Source organism: Microtus oregoni, unplaced genomic scaffold (genome assembly GCF_018167655.1).
Source record: "Microtus oregoni isolate MIOR12 unplaced genomic scaffold, Mior012 000161F_ref0000079, whole genome shotgun sequence".
NCBI lineage: Eukaryota > Metazoa > Chordata > Mammalia > Rodentia > Cricetidae > Microtus > Microtus oregoni.
Genome location: NW_024544816.1, coordinates 526,418 through 549,432, shown reverse-complemented (window position 1 = coordinate 549,432; position 23,015 = coordinate 526,418). Strand labels below are relative to the sequence as shown.

Here is a 23,015-nt window from a genome sequence, read left to right as displayed (position 1 = left end):
ACTGAATCTGGCAGAGGTCCAAAAATCAGGAACAGCTAAACTGAGCATTTAAATGGGGAATTGCCTTCATTCAGTCACACTGACTTGATTTGTCTGTGGGGGCACTTTCCTGATTGCTCATTTATGTATTAGGGCTCAGCCTACTGTGGGTGGTACCATCCATAGGCACGTGGGCCTGGGCTGTATAAGAAACATCTAAATGTGATTGAGTGAGCAAACAGTGGTGCTCTATCGTCTCTGCTTAAATTCCTACCTTCAGGTTCCTGCCCTGACTTTCCTTGATGATAGATTATAACCTGTAAGCAGAAATAAACATCCCCTCTGGTTCTTACACTCTCTCCACCTCCCCTTCTGCAGGGTTCCCTGAGTTCCGAGGGGAGGGATTTGACAGAGAACCCATTTAGGACCTTGTGTTCTAAGGGCTCACAGTCTGCATAATATCTGGCTGTGGATCTCTGTATTAGAACACGTACATCTGCTGCAGAGGAAGCTTCTCTACTGATGGCTGAACAAGGCACTGATCTGAGCATAGCAGAATATCATGAAGAGTCATTTGATTACTACTTAAAAAAAATATTTAGCTTTACGCTAGGTCCATGGGCTGTCTCGTCTCTGGTTCTTGGTCACCCTATTGGTGTCAGGTATGAGTTCCATCTCAAAGAGCTTATCTTAAGTCAGATCAGCTATTGGTTCCCACAAGCTTTGTGCTACCATTGTCCCAGAGTATCTCACAGGCAGGACGCCATTGTAGGTCAAAGGGTTTGTGAGTGCTTAGTGTTTATGTGTCTCTTTTGGCAGCCTGCAGAGTTACTCCCTGGACCAGAGATGCTGGTTAGGGCTGAAAGCTCCAGGTAGGTACCAGCTCAACTTCTCCATGTTCCATGAGGTGTTATCTTCAGTAACAGGGCCTTGATCTCAAGTTTGTAGAGAACAACAGACTGGGTTGTTTGGGGAATATCATGGGACCCCTTTGGCCAACAGCTAAATTAAATGTAACACAATCCTAGTCCTGGAAGCTTCGTTTAGTGATAAGAGATGGCAAATTGGGAATCTGTCTCCCAATAAAATTAGAGTGATTTCATTTAGATCACCTCCATATATGTATATAATTTAGGAAGCTGCTATTATATTAGGTTTCTATTCTACCCCTCAAATGGCCTGTAATTTTAGCTGTCTTTGCTCATATTTATTCCCTTCTCCCTGCCCGTCCCCACTTGTTCGTCCCATTCCAGCCCCCTTGTCCATCCATAACTATCCATTCTATTTCCCTTTCCTAATGAAATCTGTCTGCACCCCCTAGTTCCTTATTCTACACCTACTCTGTGTGGTTCCATGGACTGTAGCTTAGTTGATACTGACTTGACAGCTAATACCCACATATTTGTTTTTCTGGGTCTGAGATTCCTCACTCAGCATGGGATTTTCATTTATTCACATAACTAGATTTCATGACTTTTTTTCTTAACTCATTGTATTTCAATGAACTACATTTTCTTTATTCTTTCTTCTCTTGAGTGGCGTCTAGGTTGCTTCCAATTTCTGCCTATTATGAACAGATCAGAAGTGACCATGGTTGAGAAAGTGTCTTTGTGGCAAAAGAAGCTTCCTTTGGGTACATGCCCAAAAGTGATATAATTAGATCTTGAGTTCGATCAATTTTCATCTTCCTGAGGAATGACCACATTGATTTCCATAGTGGCTGTGCAAGTCTGTATTCATACCAGTAATGGAGTGGTCCCCTTACTTTACATCCTCCCCAGTGTCAGCTGTCACTTGCTTCATTGATCAGAGCCATACTGACAGGTGGAAGATAAAATCTCAAAGTAGCTTGGATTTGCATTTCCCTGACATCCAAGGATGGTGAACCCTTCTTTGAGTGTTTTTAAGCCACTTGAGTTTCCTCTATGGAGAGTTCTGTTTAGATCTGTACCTGTTTTTATTTGTATCATATGTTTTCTTGATAACTAGTTTCAAGAGCTGTTATAGGCTAGGCTCACACCCAAATCATATATATATATATATATATATATATATATATATATATGAATATATATATATAGTATTAGCCCTCTATCAGATGTGTAGAGCATAAAGTCTTTCCTCATTCTGCAGGATGCCACTCTGTTGAATGATGGTGCCCTCTGCTGTGCAGAAGTTTCTCTGTTCTCATGGGGGTATTTATTTATGAGTCTTCAGTTTGATTCCATTGACCAATGTGTTTAATTTTATGCCAGTACCATGCTGTTTTTATCCCTTTAGTTTTGAAGTACAGCTTGAATCTGGAGTGGTGATGCCTCCAGCAGTACTTTTATTATTCAGGATTGCTTTTGCTCTCAGGTATTTTGTTCTTCCATATGAAGCTGAAAATTATCCTTTTGAGATATGTGAAGAATTGCGTTGGAATTTTGGTGGAGACTGCATCAAATCTATAGATTCATTTTGGTAGAATGGACATTTTTTACCATGTTAATCCTACTGATCCATGAACATGGGAAATCTTTCCATCTTGATATCTTCTTCAATTTCTTTCTTCAATGACTTGAAGTTTTTATCATACAAGTATTTCACTTGCTTGTTTAGAGTTACCCCAAGATATTTTCTATAATTTGAGGCTGTTGTGAAAGGTATTGCTTCCCTGATTTCTTTCTCGGTTGATTTGTTTTTTTATAATTAGGAGGACTACTAATTTCTGTGAGTTAATTTTGTATCTAGCTACTTTGCTGAAAGTGTTTATCAGCTGTACATGTTTGTTGGTGGAATTTTTAGGGTAATGTATATTATCATAGCATCTGCAAGTAAAGATACTTTAACTTCTTCCTTTCCTATTTATATCCCCTTACCATCCTTCAGTTGTCTTATTGCTCTAGCTAAGACTTCAAGACTGTATTGAATAAGTATGTAGAGAGTGGACAAACTTGTCTTGTTCCTGATTTGAGTAGAGTTGCTTTGCATTTCTTTCCATTTAATTTGATGTTGGCTACGGCCTTGTTGGAAATATAAACTGCTGAAGTATACGCTTTGTATCCCTCATCTTTCCAGGACTTTTATCATGATGGGGCATTGGATTTTGTCAAAGGCCTTTTCTGTATCTGATGAAATAATCACGGTTTTTGTTTTGTTTTGTTTTGCTGGTTTGTTTGGCTTTTTGTTATTGTTGACTGGATTTTTTTTTTTTTTGCCTTTGAGCTTGTTTATATGGTGGATTGCATCTGCCTAGTTATATATGTTGAACCATTCCTGCATCTCTGGGATGAAGCCTATTTGCTCTTTGTGGATGATCTTTTTGATATGTTCTTGGATTCAGTTTGCAAGTATTTTCACTAAGGATTTTTACATCTATGCTCATAAGGAAAACTGGTCTGTAATTCTCTTTTTTTTTTTTTGATTGAGTCTTTATGTGACTTGGGTGTCAGAATAATGTGGCTTTGTAAAATGAATTTTGCAAAATTCCTTCTGTTTCTATTTTGTAGAATAATTTGAATAGTATTAACTCTTCATTGAAAGTCTGGTAGATTTCTGTGCTAAAACCATCTGGTGCTGGGCTTTTTTGAAGGGGTGGGGGAAAGACTTTAATGCTTTTAATGACTACTTTTATTTCACGAGTGATTATATGTCTGTTTAAATTGCTTATCTAATCTTGATTTAACTTTGGTAATTGGTAGCCTTGGCACCCTCTGGATCACAGCTTTTGTGTGCTGAAAAACTTCCCAGAAGATTTTCTTTCAATAATGTTAATCTCTTTTTAATCACAGCTTTTTTTTTTTTCAGCTTTGGCTAGCTGATATCCATTGTTCCAGGAAAGTAAAGATTTCCCTTCCATGGAATTTTTGGTAAAAAAAAAAAATATATTGTATTGTTCTTTAAGAGGGTTTGAGGTTTGGTTTTATCAGGCTGCATCTCTTTCAGAAGTCTTACATCTCTCTTGCCAGGTCAAACTGTCTTCACGTCATAATAGTTCATTAAATCCAAAAGAAAAAAATACTTTTAGAGTTTATTGAAATTTCCAGTTCTAAAAATAATTAACATTGGTCTTATTTAATACAAAATGAAGACTGTTTTACATTGCTTAATGCATTCTTCTTCTCAGAAAGAGCCAGAAATGTAATCCTCCTAACTCAGCCAGGTATTGATACTGATGGATACCTCATGCACATACCTTCACATGGGAGCTCTGTGCTCATGTACAAACAACACTTAGAGTGTAGAGCGTGTAAATGGAAAAGGCCTTGTTGGTATTGATCTAAACACTTAGTATTAATGATCAGTGTAAACTTAGACAGTAATATATTTTAAACTTGAGTCTATATTAAAACAATGTACAAAGAGGTTCTGAAATAAGACATTTTTAAATAGTTGCTTTTTACTTTAAAATTCTGGGAGCAGTGGTAAAGAGCCATTGCTTCTTACTTTCTGGGATGAAGAAGAAGATCTGTATTTAGTCAAAAATCAGAACAACTCTAGCAACAGCACACAGGCAGCTTACACAGCTGGCCAACTCCTGAGGTACCACCAGCGTACATAAAGTCCCAATCCATTTCTATAGGCACAGCTGATACTAACAACATGCAACCTAAGTTCCAGCAGAGCAAGATGACTCTAGACCAGGAGCCGGGACCTTGGCAGCCAGGCACTATTGAGTATGCAGCATTCAGGTGATAAGAGTGCCGGAGTCCCTTCTCTTGCTAAGGCATTGAAGCCTGAGCATAACTGAGCAAACAAGAGGGAAAGAAGACTTTTCTAGATCGGCGAGGGCTTTGAGCTCAACAACGACTCTGGCAATGATCCTACATGGTGCCATGAGCGATGCAGTCCCCTTTGGTATTCACTGGGTCCCTCTTCCACTCTGTGACAGTGACTGTGGACACACACCCACTAGCATTGCTGGTTCCGAAACTGATGGTTTTTTTCTTTTATCAATTTTTTTCATTTATTTATTTGTTTGTTTGTTTGTTTATTTATTTATTTAAGATTTCTGCCTCCTCCCCGCCACCGCCTCCCATTTACCTCCCCCTCCCTCATCAGCTCGAAGAGCAATCAGGGTTCCCTGACCTGTGGGAAGTCCAAGGACCACCCACCTCCATCCAGGTCTAGTAAGGTGAGCATCCAAACTGCCTAGGCGCCCCCAAAGCCAGTACATGCAGTAGGATCAAAAACCCATTGCCATTGTCCTTGAGTTCTCTCTTGGGAATATACCCAAGAGAAGCCCTATCATACAACAAAAGTATATGCTCAACTTTGTTCATAGCAGCATTGTTTGTAATAGCCAGAATCTGGAAACAACCTAGATGCCCTTCAATGGAAGAATGGATGAAGAAAGTATGGAATATATACATATTAGAGTACTACTCAGCAGTAAAAAACAAGGACTTCTTGAATTTTTGCATACAAATGGATGGAAATAGAAAACACTATTCTTTTATCAATTTAAATCTCAAAGAATCTAGTAGAAGCAAGGTGCGCAGTAGTTACACATCAGAACATATAGAAGGCAATTCAGAAAAGAACCGCCACAGGCATTCAAGACCAAAATACTGAGAACTGGCTATTGTTCTTTTCCTTAGTTCTAAAAATTCCAATCACAAGTAAGTCGTAAAATTTTAAGACATCAAATTTCTATAACATCTTTAGACAGAAAATGGAGAGTCATACAATTCTAGTTTGTAGGAAGCTGACTCTCTGCCTGGAAACAACTTCCATGGTTCCTTTAGTCAGGAAAGTTTCTGGGATGCCTGCTTGGTTTCATTGTTGGGAAAGAGAAGTCTACTCTCAGCTAAGTTACCCAAGGAAACAGACTTCTTTAAGATGTCATTTCTTCACCATTTTCCTAAACTTTTGGCTCCTGGCATCTTTGTTTAATGTTCTAATATTAGATCAGGGATTAAATACTGAAAAGAAACTAACATGAACACCCATCATCAATAAAGACTAAAAACCACTTGGATTATATGATATATGTGTCCCTTTTTTTTATTCTCTTTTTTCTTTTCTCTTCTTTTCTTTCCTTCCTCCCATCCTTTCTTTTTTTATTTCTGTGTTTTTGTTTTTTCCAAAAGTGTTCAGATAGGCTTAAAGCCACCAGATACATGCACATCAACAATAACAAGGGCTTCTTTCTATTACACCTATAGTGTGTATCAGGAGGAAAAATGGGGCGGGCAGAAGAAGAGATAATAACATCCACATTCCCCAAGTCCTGCCACAATGAGGTCTATGAGTTAATCATAATGGAAGTGTGTGTTCCCATGAACAATGGCTCCACTCGAGTTAACAGTCTTCCAATTTTGTTTAGACACTGGTTTAGGAAAACAAAATTAAAGACAGGAGATTGTGAACCTTTCCGTTCCAAACAGCTGCTTTATTTGGAGAATAAACCTTAGCAACCTCCGATGCTATTACATATTACACTAAAAAAACAAGACCCTCTAAATTGACATAGACAAACTTATATAAAGCCACGCAGACTGAGGAGCATGCACAGGGCCTGCACAGGTCTGCACCAGGTCCTCTGCATCTATAGCATGCCTTCCATTTTAGTGTTTTCATGGCATTCTGGGGTGTGCGAATGAGTGGGTCTTGGATTCTTTTGCCTTGCTGTGGGTTTGTTCCCTTCTTTTGGTCTGTCTTATTCAATTTTGATGTGACAGCTTTTGATTTATCTTATTGTATTCTATTTTGCTATATTGCATTATTATCTCTTAGAAGCCTGTTCGTTTCTAATGAGAGGTAATGAGAGGTAGCATGAATTTGAGTCTGGGAACGAGCCAGTAAGCAGTGTTCCTCCACAAAATACGCATCAATTCCTGTCTAGAGATCCTGCCCTGGCTTTCCTCAACGGTGGACTGTCACCGGTGAGCTGAAACAAACCCTTTCCTCCTCAAGCTGGCTTTAGTCGGAAGGTTTTCACAGCAGTAAGCAACAAACCAGGCCCACATCATCCAAACCACAGAAGGTATGTAGAATGTAATCATCAATGTAATAATTTATGTACATTATTTGGAAAATTACTAATAATATGTTCTAAAATATAACTTGATTCCCCTGGGATTCCAAGGAGAGAACCCTGGAGGCAGAATCTGACAAGCTTTTGATATCATTTTTATCACTGCTGACAATGAAGTGTTCAGGGGAGGACGTCCCCTACACCAGGCATCACTTTAGATCCCAGAGCTCCGATACTGAGGTTCAAAAAGGTAGAGATTATCTCCCTGCCCCCAAATCTGTTACTGATAAATAATCTAGCCTCTGGCTGAGCCACTGACGTATTCTATTATATATTTATAAACCAAGATAATAGAATATTAACAGAAATGTTTATTTCTTTTCTGATAGTTGTGACTTCTCAATTCTTATTCATTCTTATTTATGGGTAGATTATGACTACAGTATTTTAATATTGTATACCTTGCATTAATCAAAAAATCCACCATCAAAACTGAGCAAAAACAAGAAAAAATAGAGGAAATTATCGCCCACAGGAATAGACTATTTATGTAAAACAAGAACGACATCCTGCATCCACTCTTCTATACTCGTGCTGCTCATCTAACCTCTCAGGATTGTTCTGAAGGCACAAGTAGGCTTGATATTCACAGAAACAAGGGACAAGTGTCAGAAGCAGGTTGATTTTTAATAGTCTTCAACCTCATTACTCCTCCAAGCTGCACTTCACCCTGATTTAGCAGTGTGTGGGTGTCCATTTGATATTCAGTGAAACTCAATTTTTGGAAATTTGTGGGACCAGAATCTTTTTTACCTGGAGTATGCCCTTTGCGCTATAACTGATGGATGAAAAATTGTATCATAAATCATTATGAAGATACGCTCAAGTTTATTCAAGGAGCTCAGTGTGTTCAAGTAAGAAGACATACAAATCAAAGTGGTGCTGTCCTCTGTGAGACAGCAAGAGGGAGAAAAATTCTACCTTTTTTTTGTTTTTTTTTTCCTAGCCTTCTATACAAATTATATTTCCATTTATAATCACAAAGATAGCGGGTTCAGTTTCCAGCATCATCTGTAGACTCAACTAAGGCAGTGAAAAAGACAAACAGTTTCTTGTCACTTGGGCCTTCTTGTGTGAATGGGAAAATTCCAAAAACTTAAAAAGCAGGCTCCCCCTGACAATCCACTGGGTTTATCATATGATCAGGTCATATGACCTTGCTCATATAAAAGGGAAGTTGAGGAAAGACGTTCTGGTAAGTTCCATCTTCTCAAAGTGCTCTCCCAACAACCACTAAGACATCAGGGTGAAAGATGGTATCTACACACCAAACACTACAGAAGTGAATTATGTAAGCCTTATGAAATGTATAAATGTTATTCATCATGGGACTCAGAACCGAATGCAGGTAGTAAACTGCTTTAGTGTTGATTCTTTTTTTTATTTCATTAACTTCCTTTATTTCATTAACTTCCAGAATCTTTCCTTGTACTTTGAAGACTAAGAACATTAGAAAAACTCTATGAATAACAGCATGAATTTTGAAAATTTTTAACAATTTCTCGTGTTATGATCTCGCAACTTTAAACTCGCCTTTCTATAGTCCACTTCATGATGCTGGAATCTGAATTGTAAGTCACCAGTTTCCACCTCCTACTGGTCCCTTGGCTTTGTCCTGAGTGGACGTGAGGCTGGGAGCTGGAGAAGGATGATGAGGGACTGAAGGATGAGGGACTTGCCCCTGGTTTGCTTTCTGAACCACTTTTCCTAACTCCTATTCCCAACTATACAACTCTATAAACAAGCTCTTGCACTCGGCCACGGTAGGTCGCTCTGGTGACCCTCGCTGATCTCCTGTGCAGTTTCCCCAGTCCTCGGAGGACATCACAGTTACATCAGCACGTGCTGGCTGGAGTGCCATTTTCAGAGGCCATGAACAACTTCTCTGGGCACCAGACAACATCGAGTCCTCGCTTTAGGTTCATCAGTGCCTCCATCACCTCAGTTTTAACCATTGCCATTGTCTCTCTGTTGCTACTTCCTGATCGTGCTGTCTCCACAACACCTTCTTCCAGAGACCCAGTTTGCCTTTTGGTTTTCAGGATCTAATCATCTGTTCTTTATCAATTTATTCTCTAATAAGCTAAATCTGCTCTTTTTTTAGGAAGGAAAGGCAGAGTCATCCCCCCCCCCAGAACTCTTATTTAATCTTTATCATGTTTATTGTGGGGGGGGGGGGTGTATGCACATGTTTGAACATGCGTGTACTCAGGCACACCTATGCATGGGCACACGGAGGCCAGAGATCCATATCAGGTGTCTTCCTCTATTATCCTCCACATTAATTTTAGAAGTGGGGTGACCAAGAGGAAGCAGAGGAGGAAAGGGTTTATTTCATCCTACACTTCCAGGCAACAGTTCGTCACAGGAGGGAAGGCAGGACAGGAACTTGGAGCAGGGATTGAAGCAGAGAGCACCAAGGACTGCTGCTTGTTGGTTTGCTCTCTCTGGCTTGCTCGGTTACATTTCTAGTACAGTCCAGGTTCACCAGCCTCAGGAGGGTAGTACCCACACTGGGGCTGCCTACACCAATTAGTAATTAAGAAAATGCCTCCCGGAAGTGGCTGCAGGCCTATCTAAAGGAGACAGTTCCTTAAATGAGGTTCCCTCTTCCTCACTGGGCCACCGTGACAATGGACCATGACTGACATAGAACCTCCCACAGAAACTTCAATTCCCTAACTGACCAGAATGATCCTGGGATCTGCCTGTCTCCCTGCCCCAGCTTTTACCCAGATGCTGAGGATCCCAACTCAGGTCCTCACGCGAATGCAAGAAGCACTTTACCCACCCAGCCTTCTTCCTGCCTCAACTACCCATTACTTTTCACCATCTTGATGACTTTAATGCTTTGGTTTGCAATTCTTGGTCACCACCATCACGCAATTCTAAGCAAAAAGCTCTGTGACAATACATATAGCAAATTCTCAACCATATTCCGAGAGTTTAAATCTTTTTTAGTTCTCTACTCCACAAGTGTCTCGAGGCTCTGGAGTCATGCCTTGAAAATTGAGATGTACCGCAGAGAATTGTGGCTAGCCAACAAGAAGGAAGGTTTCACCGGGGAGAGAATCAGGGCACGGTGACATACTGGAAACAGGCTCAGCAGGTGAGAGGTGGCTACAAGACAGGAACTGGCAATGGTGACAGCCAAGAGAGGTGTGCGGCAGAGAGAACACTTTCTCATTGTCCTTGCTGCTTAGAGATGATGTTGTGCTGGACAAGGCAACTCTTCCAGAACATCCCGAGCACTTCAGACCATTTAACCAGTAACTACAGCAATTTATCCCAGGAGAAGCAATACTCTGGAAGACTAAAAGACCTGCCTCAAAAGGCTGAGTGAGTTCACCCAAAGCCAAAGGGGAGAACATCATCTAAATTTACTTTAAAACTCTGATCATTGCTTTTAAAGGGGGCAGGGGAGTGAAAGTAGCAAAGTTACAGAAGGAAAGACAGAGAAACACTCAGAGAAAGACGGAGGACTGGGAGGTGTGTTACGTAAGAGATATACTTATACCTGCAGCATATTTCCCACAAACTTTGCAATCTGTTTTCCGCTTCTGTTGAGGCAGTCAGCCTGGATACAGTCTCTTCACGGTGTGGCCTGGAGGGATGTGCGTGCTGGGGAGTGTTCTATCTGCCCCACACTTCTTACGGCTGACACCACTGCCGGTTCCCTTCCTGAACTCATCATTCGCCTGCTGAGCCTCTTTCCAAAATGTCACCATGTCCTGCTTCCTATGCAAGTGGAGCATCCCTCTGTCTCTCTGCGGTACGTCTCCATTTTTGAGGCATGACTTCAGATGACTCTGAGTTCCCACACGTCCCATTTTTCATAGCTATCTATAGTTTTATAGTTGACAAGTTATTTCAAAAATGTCAATAATTTGTCACAAGTTTAAACTTGCCTTGCTTTTGACCTGTGAAGCATTTAGAAAAGGGGTTTTCATTTTTGTTTTCCTTTAAGTTAACCCTTAGTTTCAAAGAACTTTTGATGGATTGTTTCAAGGATGTTTGGTTTGAATGTGGTAGTCTGGAATCTAAACCAGAATTCTGTGAGTGGGTAAAATGATAATTTAAATACATAAGATTAACAACAATCAACTTTTCAGGCCTAGAATAGAGGTCTTGAGCCTTTGTCCCACTATTTTAAGTAAGGCACCCTATCTGGAACATCCCTGACTAGACGCATTGTTTCCTTAATTGATGTAATTCCAGCCCATGGAAAATTCTAATGCTGAGAACATGTTTCTCATCTCTGTGAGGCACCTATGGCATTATCAAGTGGAAGCACAGCTTCTGTGATGAACCAAAGAGCACCAGCCACGTGAAGGGTGTAGGCATGGGAAAAGGGTTACGTCAAGAGACACAAGTGTCTCTCCTGTCACATCTCTACCCTGGCCCATGTAAAACAGAACATATGCCAATGCACCAGGAAGAAAAGCTCCTGAGTGGTGCCAACACCAGACGACAGAGCAGGGAACACGAAAGCATCCAAAGCAGGTTGACAAACTCCAATTACCTCACGTGCGAGGCTGACCAAGACTGACTGCGACGCAGTGCACACCCCAAACCACCCAGGGTTTAAACTTTTAGTTGGTAGTTGGTGTAATATATAACGCATTAAAACGTATTGAATTTTCATAAGCTGCATATAGCTGTTCGATCGTTTTATTTGTCCGGATTTACCCCACCGAGTGAAGAGTCAGCTGAATGGGTCTGCAGCTGCCCTAATCTCTTGTGGCCTTGATTTGCATGTTTTCTCAGCCTCTCCCACAGCCATATTACTGTCTTGGTAGAGAAAACTAAGACTAGAAGGACATAGGGATATGTCCAAACTCACGTACAAAGAAACCAAACTCAGCTCTGACTCCCGCAGTGCCCCTGTTGCCGGCCTTATTTGGGTATGTGTGTGTCAATAAAAGATTCAAAGATTAAAGTAAGTCTTTAATATACACGTGATATTGCCATTATTGAACTTAAACCTTATAAAACAAAACCAGTAATTACAAGAGACACTCTAGGCATAGACTTAAGAACAGAAATTGGAGGTAAACAACAGCATGTTTTAGAAACATGAGCCAGAAAACCTCACTGGTTGGGATTGGGTTCAGGGATAATGGAAGGGAGATCCAATTGCAGTTGAAAAGGTGGATGTGAGGGGAGAACAAAGCAATGAAAACCATTCCCGAGCTTGTAAGTCAAGAAACTTGGGGGAGAAAATGAGCTAGAATATGGCTGCTGTTTTATAGAGTGAGAAGATGAATTTGATATTCAATATTCATGTAACCAAGACTGATGTATGTTGTGGAATATTATTTTAAGGTGTGTTCATTTGCTTATGTGGAACATTTGTTTAATGATGCAAAGATGTGTTGCATTCTTTTATCTCGCATTTAACTCTGTGAAGCTGTGCTACTTTGCCTGTCTAAAACACCTGATTGATCTGATAAAGAGCTGAATGGCCAATAGCAAGGTAGGAGAAAGGATAGGCAGGGCAGGCAGGCAGGCAGAGAGAATAAATAGGAGAAAAAGAGAGAAGAAAGATCTAGAAGCAAGAGAAGGAGAAGGACATTAGGGTCCAGCCACCCAGCTATACAGAAAGCCACAGAGTAAGAAGCAAGGAAAAGTATACAGACATAGGGAAAGATAAAGCCCCGAGGCAAAAGGTAGATGGGATAACTTAAGAAAAGCGGGCTAGAAATAAGCCAAGCTAAGGCTGGGCATTCATAAGAAAGAATAAGGGTCCATGTGGATTTATTTGGGAGATGGGTGGTGGGTCCCCAAAGAGTAGAAGAGCCAAAAGAATTAAAAAAAAAACCAACTATAGACGTACATGAGAGTACAATTTTATGGCCCCCTTCTCTCTCTCTCTCTCTCTCTCTCTCTCTCTCTCTCTCTCTCTGGTAAGTATATTGATGTATGTGTGAGGATATGCTCATGTGAGAATATGTGGGGAGATGGGGAATGTTCAATATCTTCTATTGTTAAACTCCTTTATTTTTAAAATCATAGTTATTTGTTTATTTAGCAAGTGAGAGAGAGAGAGTACCCATGTGCCAAAATGTACGTTTGGAGAATAGAGAAAAAATTTCAGTTCTTTCTTTCTATCATACATATCCTGGAGTCAACTCAAGTCCCGGGATTTAGCAACAAACACCCTTAACCACGGAGCCATATTGCCATCTTTGATCTTATTTTTTGAGACAGGGTCTCTCAGTGAAACTGAAAGTCAATGTTTCTGCTCAGGTGACTGGCCAGTAGAAATCCACTTGTTCCTACCCTAGTGTTAGAGCTAGAAGAAATGCCTCGGTTTTGACATATGTACTAAGTATTCGAAGTCTGTTCTTGTTTGCACAGCAAACACTCTTTCCTACTGAGTCATTCCCCAATCTACACTTGTTTTCCCTGTAGGTGAAATTAGTGGGACATGTGTTTGTGTTTGTTCCTTTGGGTGCTTTCTTATGATAGCTAACTGAATAATACTATAATTAATTATGGGAAGACTGTATGGATTTTTTTAAAAAAATTAATTCCAGTAAGCATCCCCCCTTGGGACCTGTTCTGTATGCTCAGAGAATAATTTGTTTTGGCTTTATACTCAGCAATGAATCACTAAAGTGTCTCAGCTAGTCCCCAGAGCTGGAGAGACGATCCAGCAATGAGGAGGGCTTATTGCTCTTCCAGAGGACCTAATGCCACCCCCTCCCCCGCACCCAGGTAGGGCACTTCACAACTGTCTAGAACCCCAGTTACAGGGACCCTGACACTCTTTTTCTGACCTCATGACATACACAAGCACATGTACATATAAATATATAAAAGTAAAAATTGTGGGAAAAAGAAACCAGTGACTATATTGGAAGATTTCAGCCAGCATGGTCAAACATTTGTTTCATCTAGACAATTGCCCGAAGTTCACGACGAATTCTGAAATTTACATATTCGCAAATGTGTACTTGCATCCACAATTAAGTTATAAGGTTTTACTCTAACCTTATAAATTTTTTATTTTATAAAATTTTATCTTGTGTTTTTCCTCAGAAACAGGACGGGCAGATTCATTTTCCAACAAGTCCACTAATTTCTTATTTTAAAAGAAAGGCAGAGATCTCTATACTTCAGGTCTACGTTTACCTTATTCAACCATCTTCCATCCCAAACAAACTGAAGAAAACAACGAAACCAACAAAGAAGTAAACGGAAAGAATGCGGAGGGAAATGTTAGGGAACAAGTAAAACTCTAGAGCCCAGTATGAAATCAAGATAGAACGTAAGTAGCTAGACAAACCTATGGGGCAGCGTGTCCTTCAGATTTGAGAAACCAGCTTGTTAAGCGCATTAATTAAGTATGTTTTCCTACAACACTCCATCCCGGCTGCTTATATGGTAGAGCTCACCCCACACCCGCTGTTCTAGATGCCTTTTGTAGGAGGTGAGGACCCGTAGGTAAACACACATCACTGCTATTTTACTTACAGCCACAGCCTCCAGGATTTGCTTCACAGCGTCCGCAGCATCACGCTCGCTGTAATATCCCTTTTCCACAATCCTAAAAAACAGATACAGAATGCTTCTGAGACACATATATTTCGTTGAGTGGACATTAACAGAACTTAATTAAATCAACGTCAGAGAAGATACATCCAAACAATTGCAACAGCCCTTTCCAGCACGGGGGAAGGATTCCACAAACTGCCATTCTAATACCTTGGCTTTGCTAAGAAAATGAAAAACATTCATTTTCTCTCGGCATAAGCTATCCAATCTCCTGGAGGAGAGGCAACTTTTTATTTTAATTTTAAATTGTAAATTATTCTAAACATACACCAAGTAGATGCTATACTATATATACCTCAATAACTAATTTACAGTCAATCTTTATCCTTATCTACTTACTTTCTTTCCTATTGTATTATTTTAAATCAAATAACAGTTACCCAAACAGTAAATCTTTTAAACCCATCACTATAACCACAACATCACACCTGTAAAATACAATAAATCCTTAATATCATCACACTTGCTGCGCTGCAATTTTCTAGGTTTCTGAACATGTTAAATTTTTGTTCACTAGAATTAGTTTTTAAATAAAATTTATGAAACTTGGGTGGTCATTTCTCAAAAAATAACTTCATTTTTGGTTTTGTTTCTTTTAAATGTTACAGCAAGAAGCTACACATTCTCAAAGCAAATGATATTAATAACAGAATTTAAAGCCTCTAAAATGCTTTGAAATTGGGAGACAGAGGAGGATGAAATGCAGAACAGAATAGTTATGATAAAAATTTTAAAAACATAAGAAAATTCCTTAACGATCATAGTTATTAAAATTCAGAAAGGTACGTGATTTTATTTTCCACCTACCGATTCATAAAAACAGTAAAACAAAACTCATAATCTCTTAAAAGAATGAAGCTAGAATATCCCGATATCCACCATTGTTTTATGATTTAGATATTTAAAATTTATTTTATTTTCCCTAATCACTCCTCCAGCTCCTCCTGGATCTACATCCCCTTCCTTACCTATCTGATAAAATGTCCTTTTCAGAAAACAAATAAAAAGCTCTTCAAGTCCCATCTGTGCTTCCCACATACTCTGGACATGTGACCTTCTGCTGAAGTGACCGACCTACTGAAGCACACCCTTAAAGGGACTTGACCCTTCCTCCCCCGGAAGTTGCCAATCGCCAGCGGTTCCTCAGCTAAGGCTGGGAACTGATGCTCAACTCTCCTTTCCCTGCTGGAATTTTTGTCTCTGCTTGAGAAGTTCTTTTGCTAGACACTTATTATGCATCAGGTCAAATAAAATGAAAAATTATAAAATTGGGGTGTTTATTATTTGCTTATGTCTACTTACAAAAGCTTCAGTCGAAATAAGCTACTTTACGCATACATTTATTGATTGCTTTAGTGTGTTAGGGGCTGTGGGAGGGTGTGGGTGTACCATGACACCCCTGAGTGGGTCAGGGGCTGTGGGAGGGTACAGGGGTACCATGACACCCCTGAGTAGGTCAGGGGCTGTGGGAGGGTGCAGGGGTACCATGACACCCCTGAGTGGGTCAGGGGCTGTGGGTTGGTGCAGAAGTACCGTGACACCTCTGAGGAAGTCAGAGAACAATTTCCAGGGCCTGAAGCCAGGAGTTCATCTCGGCAGCATGAGCCTTTACCTGCGGAGCCATCTCACTGGCCCTGAAATAATCTTCAACTACACTTTCCGAACACTCAGATTTTGAGTCTGAGAGAAGAGGAAAGGCTGAGCACTTTGACGACCACGTTATCGCCTTCTCCACCTTGTGCTCTCTGCAGATTTTATGATATAACCACCAACACCACAAACGTGACTGCTGTCTCCTCCACACGCTCTTCCTTGCAAGCTCCGGTTTTCCACAGCTACCTTAGAGGAAGAGCATTGTTACAGAAAATAGCAGAGGATGACAACTGATAATTACCTTTCTTTGCGACCTTTTATTCTTAGCGCAAGGTGGTAAAATCATTTACTTTGTGGCTTTCAGAACTTTGGATCGCCCTATGCCCATTTGCTCAGGATGAGACTCTACCACAACTATTTTGGGGAGCTCCTCGGGGTTAGCAGGGTTAGCCTGCACAGCTCTGCACTATTATTTCCAGTTATCTATCAAATGCTCAGTACATTTGGAAAGGGAATGCTGTACCATCCAGAGTGTCCCTCTTGTCCTTTGGTATAAGTCTCAAGCTTTGACCTGGATGAAGTGTTTATGTGTTTTTATTTGAGTATAATATAGGTTAAATGCCTCATATGAACTGAAACTTTGTATACGCTAAGACTTAGTATGCTAAACCCTAATTTGCCTGTGGGCTTATTCGAATGGCATCAGTAGTTAGGAAGTGGAGTCTTTGGTGGATAACTGGGTCACCAGGGTGGAGCCCTCATAAGCAGGATTAGTGTCCTTACAGAGGAGATGTTATCACTACACTACATGAAAACATAGCATGCAAGCATCTTCAGGAATCCAGAAATCAGCCCCTCACCAGGAACTGAACTTCTAACATCATTATCTTACACTTCCCAGACTCGGAATTGTAAGAAATGCATTTCTGTTGATTATGGGCCACCCAGTCTAAGGAATTTTATTAGACCAATGTTAATGAACTAGTGCAGTGTCTGTGTTCACAAATTATTATATGACTATTCAGGACTGTTTGAATGGAGGCATGACAATTAGTCAAAATACTTCATCTAATTAATAGAGAGGGTGCCTTCCAGCAGACACATTCACTCATTCTTCTTATCTAAGCAGCAGAACAAACAACAGTCTAACTTACCGCCATGAGACAGGCCCTGGGTTCTAGCTAGACACTGGGGACTAGTTAAGTCTGAGAAAGGTAGTAGTCTAGGATTGGCATCCTATGGGTGGAGGGATAGCTCATCTCAGACCTGAAAAGTGAACCTAAGCTTCCCAGATGCAAGACTGCTGAGAACAGGGCAGAGTGTATGCGGAGTATGGGACCAGGCAGGTAGGAAACTGTTAAAGTCAATAACAAGAAACTCCTTATCACAAATATGGGTTAACGTGACTTTGATAATAAGTGAAAATAGTAATGGCTGAGCCAAGAAGGATAAAGGTGATGCGTGGACACGGCCTCTGCAGGACTTGAATCATTCACAGAGCCTGGCAGCAAGCACTGCTCATGGAGTCTACCAATAACTGCTCACACTATTGGGACTAATCATCAAAGGAATGGATGGCAGAAAAATGTCAGGCTGAGGCCATCTGGACAAGTTCTTGGCAGATAACCTTTATCACCAGGCGCAAATGCACTGAGCTTGGAAGTGAAGCCCATCCCAGGCACCTAAGCCCTAGAGGGAGATCTTCTCAGCACATCCTAAAAGCAAACCTATAAGCAGGGCTATAAGCGTGAAGCTATACAGTCTTAGACGTCACTATAATGCTTCTTTGTAAAGCTTCTTTGAAACTTAATTTTAAAAGGATATCAAAGTGATTCAGATTCAGCAGAACAGCACACTTGCCTCATGAAGTGACACACATTCCATTATACAAGTTAGCTGGCATCTTTTAAAAAATGGCAACAAAACTGTACATGCCAGGGCAGTCACGGGCTTACATCTCTATACAAAATGTACTAGTGATTTTGATTTTCAAAAGTAATGAAAGTTTTCAATCACTGTGAGAAGTGTAGACCTTTCAAAAAAAAAGAGGAGATAATTTTTTTCCTTTGTTGTCTCTATATTGAAGCACATCAATCGATGGAGGAAGGTCATTGGTTAAATAAAAAGAAACTGCTTGGCCCTCATTGGTTAGAAGATAGGTGGGAGGAGTAAACAGAACAGAACGCTGGGAGGAAGAGGAAGTGAGCTCAGACTCCACAGCTCTCCTCTCGGGAGCAGACGCCTCAGAGAGACGCCATGCTCCCAGCTCCCAGGCAGACGCATGCCATGAAGCTCCGACCCAGGATGGACATAGGCTAGAATCTTCCCGGTAAGCGCACCTAGGGGCGCAACACAGATGATTAGAAATGGGCTAAATTAATATGTGAGAATTAGCCTAGAAGAGGCTAGATAGAAATGGGCCAAGCAGAATGAATACAGTTTGTGTGTTGTTATTTCGGGCGTAAGCTAGCCAGGCAGCCGGGGTGCTGGGGACGCAGCCCCGCCGCCCCTATTTACTACAATCAATTTTCAAGTTCTGTAAAATGATTGGAATGTGGTTTAGATACTATCAGAATCTTGAGATCATTTTCTGAGGTCCAAGTCACATGACTTCTCTACATGAGACAACTCTACAGCACTCCATTGCTGCAAGGCTAGAGGGCTCTGAGCTAGAACAATATGTCTCCCAAAATCTCCATGACAACCTTGGCCCAATGGCCACCCTGGGACCACACTTCTTAGAGGATGGAGAGAGTTGGGAAGACATCAGAGGACAGCTTACCTAGGCTCTTTGCTACAATGCCCCCTGCCTCAACAGCATCCTTCCTTAACTACTGCGTTTTTTAACTTCCACTGCTTCCTGTGCAGCTCCGTGCCGGCCTCTCCTCCCGGGCTGATCTGTTTTCCTTCATACCGTGGTTCTTTTCCCCTAACTGCAGGGTAAGAACATATCGGCACTAAGTATTTTTCTCCGAGGATCTGGTTTGGCGCACGACTCTGGCGCATTTGCTTCTCTCAGAATAATTGCCACAAATTGAATTGAGCGCATCTCCATCCAGACAGTTAGCGAAGACCCTGCAGCCGAAGTGCTCAAATCTGATCATGTCCTGAGGCCTCAGACTTCCTGGCACAGAGATTATCAGCTCTACCTCCCTGTGTACCAATCACAGCTCTTTCTCAAATGGCAGGGCTATCAGGGAGCAAGAGACATTGGTGGACTAATGAAAATGTGTAGCAAAGGGCTGGATGTCAGAAGATAAAAGCCCCAACATAACACGAGTTTCAGGAATCAAAACTACAGCACGGTGCTGCTACACACAACATTCTATTAAAGTGAATACTTCTGTGCTCCAGTGTAATTGTATTTTTCCTTCATAAGCTTCTTTTGCTGCTTTTGCAACTTTCATTGATAGCATCTTCATTTATATGCTTTTTTTTCTTTAAGAACCAGAAGTTGTTAAACTCATACATTAAAAAGCACCAGCACCCGCTACATGGGAGCTGCAGGGAGGAGGGCGGATGTGGATCAGTGTGGGTGCTGGCTGGGGAGCCGCAGTACAGTAGGAAGAGGAGGGCAGATCAAATTGCAGGGCTGGGAATGGGCCCAAGGGATTTCTAGTTCAGTTCTTTCATACTAGAAATGAGAAGTCTGACCCAGCGACTCCATAGGAATTGCTGGAGAGTACACTGTTTACTCAACCATTCACTTGACAAACATCTCACCAGGGCTTGCTTTCTGCCTTGCTTAACATTGAGACGGAGACTGAGAAACAAACTACATCCCTACCCCCACTGCACCGTGTGTGTGGGGATCACTCTGCCCAGGAAGGTCCTTGCGCCCATTCTCTTCCAGTTCCTCCCTAGTTCCACGTACGAGAACCAGTTTTCTCTAATGCCTTTACCCTGTGGCTGCACTGATCAGTGTTTGGAAGATGATGGCAGTATTAAAAGTTTCAGAATCCAAGTCAGTCTTCCTCCCTTTTTTCTAGCTTTGGGTCCCTTGAGCTTGGAGGCAATGTGTGATGGAAACAAAGCTGGTGACAAAGCCAGCAGAGTGGGGAGATGAGGTTTGTAAGTGGATATGTTGGACATGCTTGGAAATCGGTTTACTTGGACGAAAACTGTTGAGTAGTTTTGGGGCTCCCATGATTAAATTTATGCTTCAGAAAAAAGAAGGGGATGGATTATCACCAGGAAGGAGTCCTTTGCTATGGAAAAGGAAATGGGAAGGCAGCAAAGGGCAGAAGCGATGGAAACACAGACAAAGGGCATGTGGTAGTATTTCAGATCTGCTAGGTGAAATCAGTGCTGACTAACTTAGTGGTGAGCTAGTTCACAAAGGCTGTGGCCAAGGGGGACCAAGGGAGAATTGAGGGAAGAACACAGTGTTCCTCTCAGCACACAGTGCATTAGTGATGCCGGTGGAACCTCTAGGAAAATTCTACCACTGACTGACAGTTTTTGCTTCTCATCTCCACAGCTCAGCTGGTCACCAGTGTGGCTTGGGTTGCAGGTGTGTGCTGAAGTCACCTAAAGGGGACATAAGATGTTTAAGGCAAAGGCAGGACTTGAGAGGTGGGGGAAGGAGGAAGACTCAGGAAAAGGATCAAGAGGGAGACACATAACAGAGGAGGTGGGTAAGAGCTCAGAGAGATGGAGGATGTCAAGACCCTTCTGGAACACTGGAAAGAATGCCATTGACCCATGTCTACAAATAAGGGGATTCAGCCTCAGTGGTCTCTCAGTTCTCCACAGAAACTTTGTTCTGGCCCTTGTCTATTCCCCTTTGCCTGTCACTATTTCTGTCTCCAAGCGCTCTTTTCTATTCTCATCATATGTTGTCAGGAAAAAAGTACCACACTCCAACAGCACCGGGAGAAGAATCTTCCAAGTGTGAGTTGTCTGAACTGCTGATCCAATCTGCTCCCGTTCCCAGGCCCGGCGAGCCACTGCACTTCTTGGTGTCTGGAAACATCTGGCTGTCTTGGAAATCCCACACAGTGGAAATTCTACACTTGAAGCCTTCCAAGGTTGCTTTCTTCATTGGCAGAGTACCTGAGGTCTGTCTGTGTTTTATTGAGTTTCTCATGCCTAGATGTTACTGGTTGTACATTTTCCTCTCTTTCAGTCAACAGCTGACAGCATCTGTACTGCTTCTCTCTTGTAAAATGCCACACTTTCTATGCAGGCATCCTCCAGGAGCTGCTGTATTGCCCCCAAGGAAGAACAAAGAGAAACCTACTAAACTTGCTGAAAATACCCATGCCATTTTCTGTGCTGTGAGAACAAAATTCTCTTTCCTTTCTCCAGCCCGGGAGGCTCAGATTGCTTACCAGCGCCCATGAAAAAACAAAAGGCTAATTTAGAAGTAAGGTAGAATTGTATCTGTCAGATCAGGAATCCCTCCAACTTTACGCTTTTCCAAAGTTGTCTAACCTTGGGCAACTGATTTTTCTGCATCCTTCATCATCCTCTCTGCTTGTGAGGAAGATAGCGTTTTTCACCCTAAATGACTCTTGTAGACTCCCCAGACAACCCCTAGAGATTTCCCTGGAAGGACTTGTGTAACAAGGATCCCACCTGTTTCCCATAGGTTCCTTTCCATTGGAAAATTAATATGTTACCAGAGCTTCATCTTAAAATAATAAACAAGTCTCTGTTTATTCCATGTAACTTCCAACTACCTCACCTCCATTCTTTCCTCTACACACAAGTTCCTACAAAAGCACACTATATATTTGCCCTGAATCAGAATACATGTTTGCTCCACATAATGAGACATATTTGAAACATCTATATCTAAAACATGATGGAGGAAGGTCATTGGCTAATAAAGGCACTACCCTGGCCCATTTTATTGGTTAGAGGATAGGTGGGAGGAGTAAACAGAACAAAATGCTGGGAGGAAGAGGAAGTGAGCTCAGAGACTCCACAGCTCTGCTCTCCGGAGCAGACGCCTCAGCAGAGACGCCATGCCCTGCTCCCTGGCAGACACACGCGATGAAGGTCCGACCCAGGATGGACATAGGCTAGAATCTTCCCGGTAAGCGCACCTTGGGGTGCCATACACAGATGATTAGAAATGGGCTAAATTAATATGTGAGAATTAGCCTAGAAGAGGTTAGATAGAAATGGGCCAAGCGGTGTTTAAAAGAATACAGTGTCCGTGTAATTATTTTGGGGCATAAGCTAGCCGGGCAGGCGGCTGGGGTGTTGGGGACGCAGCCCCGCCGCTGCCCTTATTACTTCAAAAACAGGTATATGGCTATTAATTCTCTGATTAACCTAATATTCCAGTAGGATAATACGATGCCTAGTAACAACTGTCACCTTGATAGAATCTAGACTGCCCCGGGAGACAGACCTCTGGGCATACGTGTGGGATTATCTTGATGGAATTCACTGAAATGGGAATATGCAGCCACTGTTGGTGGCATCATTCCCGGCTGAGATCCTGGAATGTGTACATGGAGAGGACCACACAGCAGCACCCACTCTCTGCCCCTTGACTGTAGACACAATGTGGTCGGAAAAGCTGTTTCAGGCTCTTGCTGCCTGGACTGTCCTGGCCCTGATTTACCCTACCCTTCAACTGTAGCATAATAAGTCCTTTTTTGTACTCTATCATAGCCACAGACAAAGAGCTGGAGGTAGAAATAATGTTATAAAACTAGTCTGAGGTTCTATTTTGGAGTAGGACTACTGACCCTGGCTTACATAGAGCATAACACAATAGAACAGACATAAAAGAATAATCACATGCTTTGGGAGATGGCAGGCTTGGGTCCAGTCTTCTTTGTTATAGATCTCTGAAGTAGATGATTTGACAGAAGTGAATGGGTTCCTACGATCCCCAGTTATT

General features: G+C 41.6%; 1 protein-coding gene across 1 annotated transcript in view; it reads right to left on the bottom strand.

The window, feature by feature from the left end:
* Nucleotides 1–23,015, bottom strand: part of Camk4 (calcium/calmodulin dependent protein kinase IV) — a 236,193-nt gene that overhangs the window by 56,968 nt on the left and 156,210 nt on the right. The window contains exon 5 of the mRNA XM_041647159.1: nucleotides 14,480–14,552. Coding sequence (XP_041503093.1) covers nucleotides 14,480–14,552 — 73 coding nt within the window. The remainder of the gene's footprint in view (nucleotides 1–14,479; nucleotides 14,553–23,015) is intronic.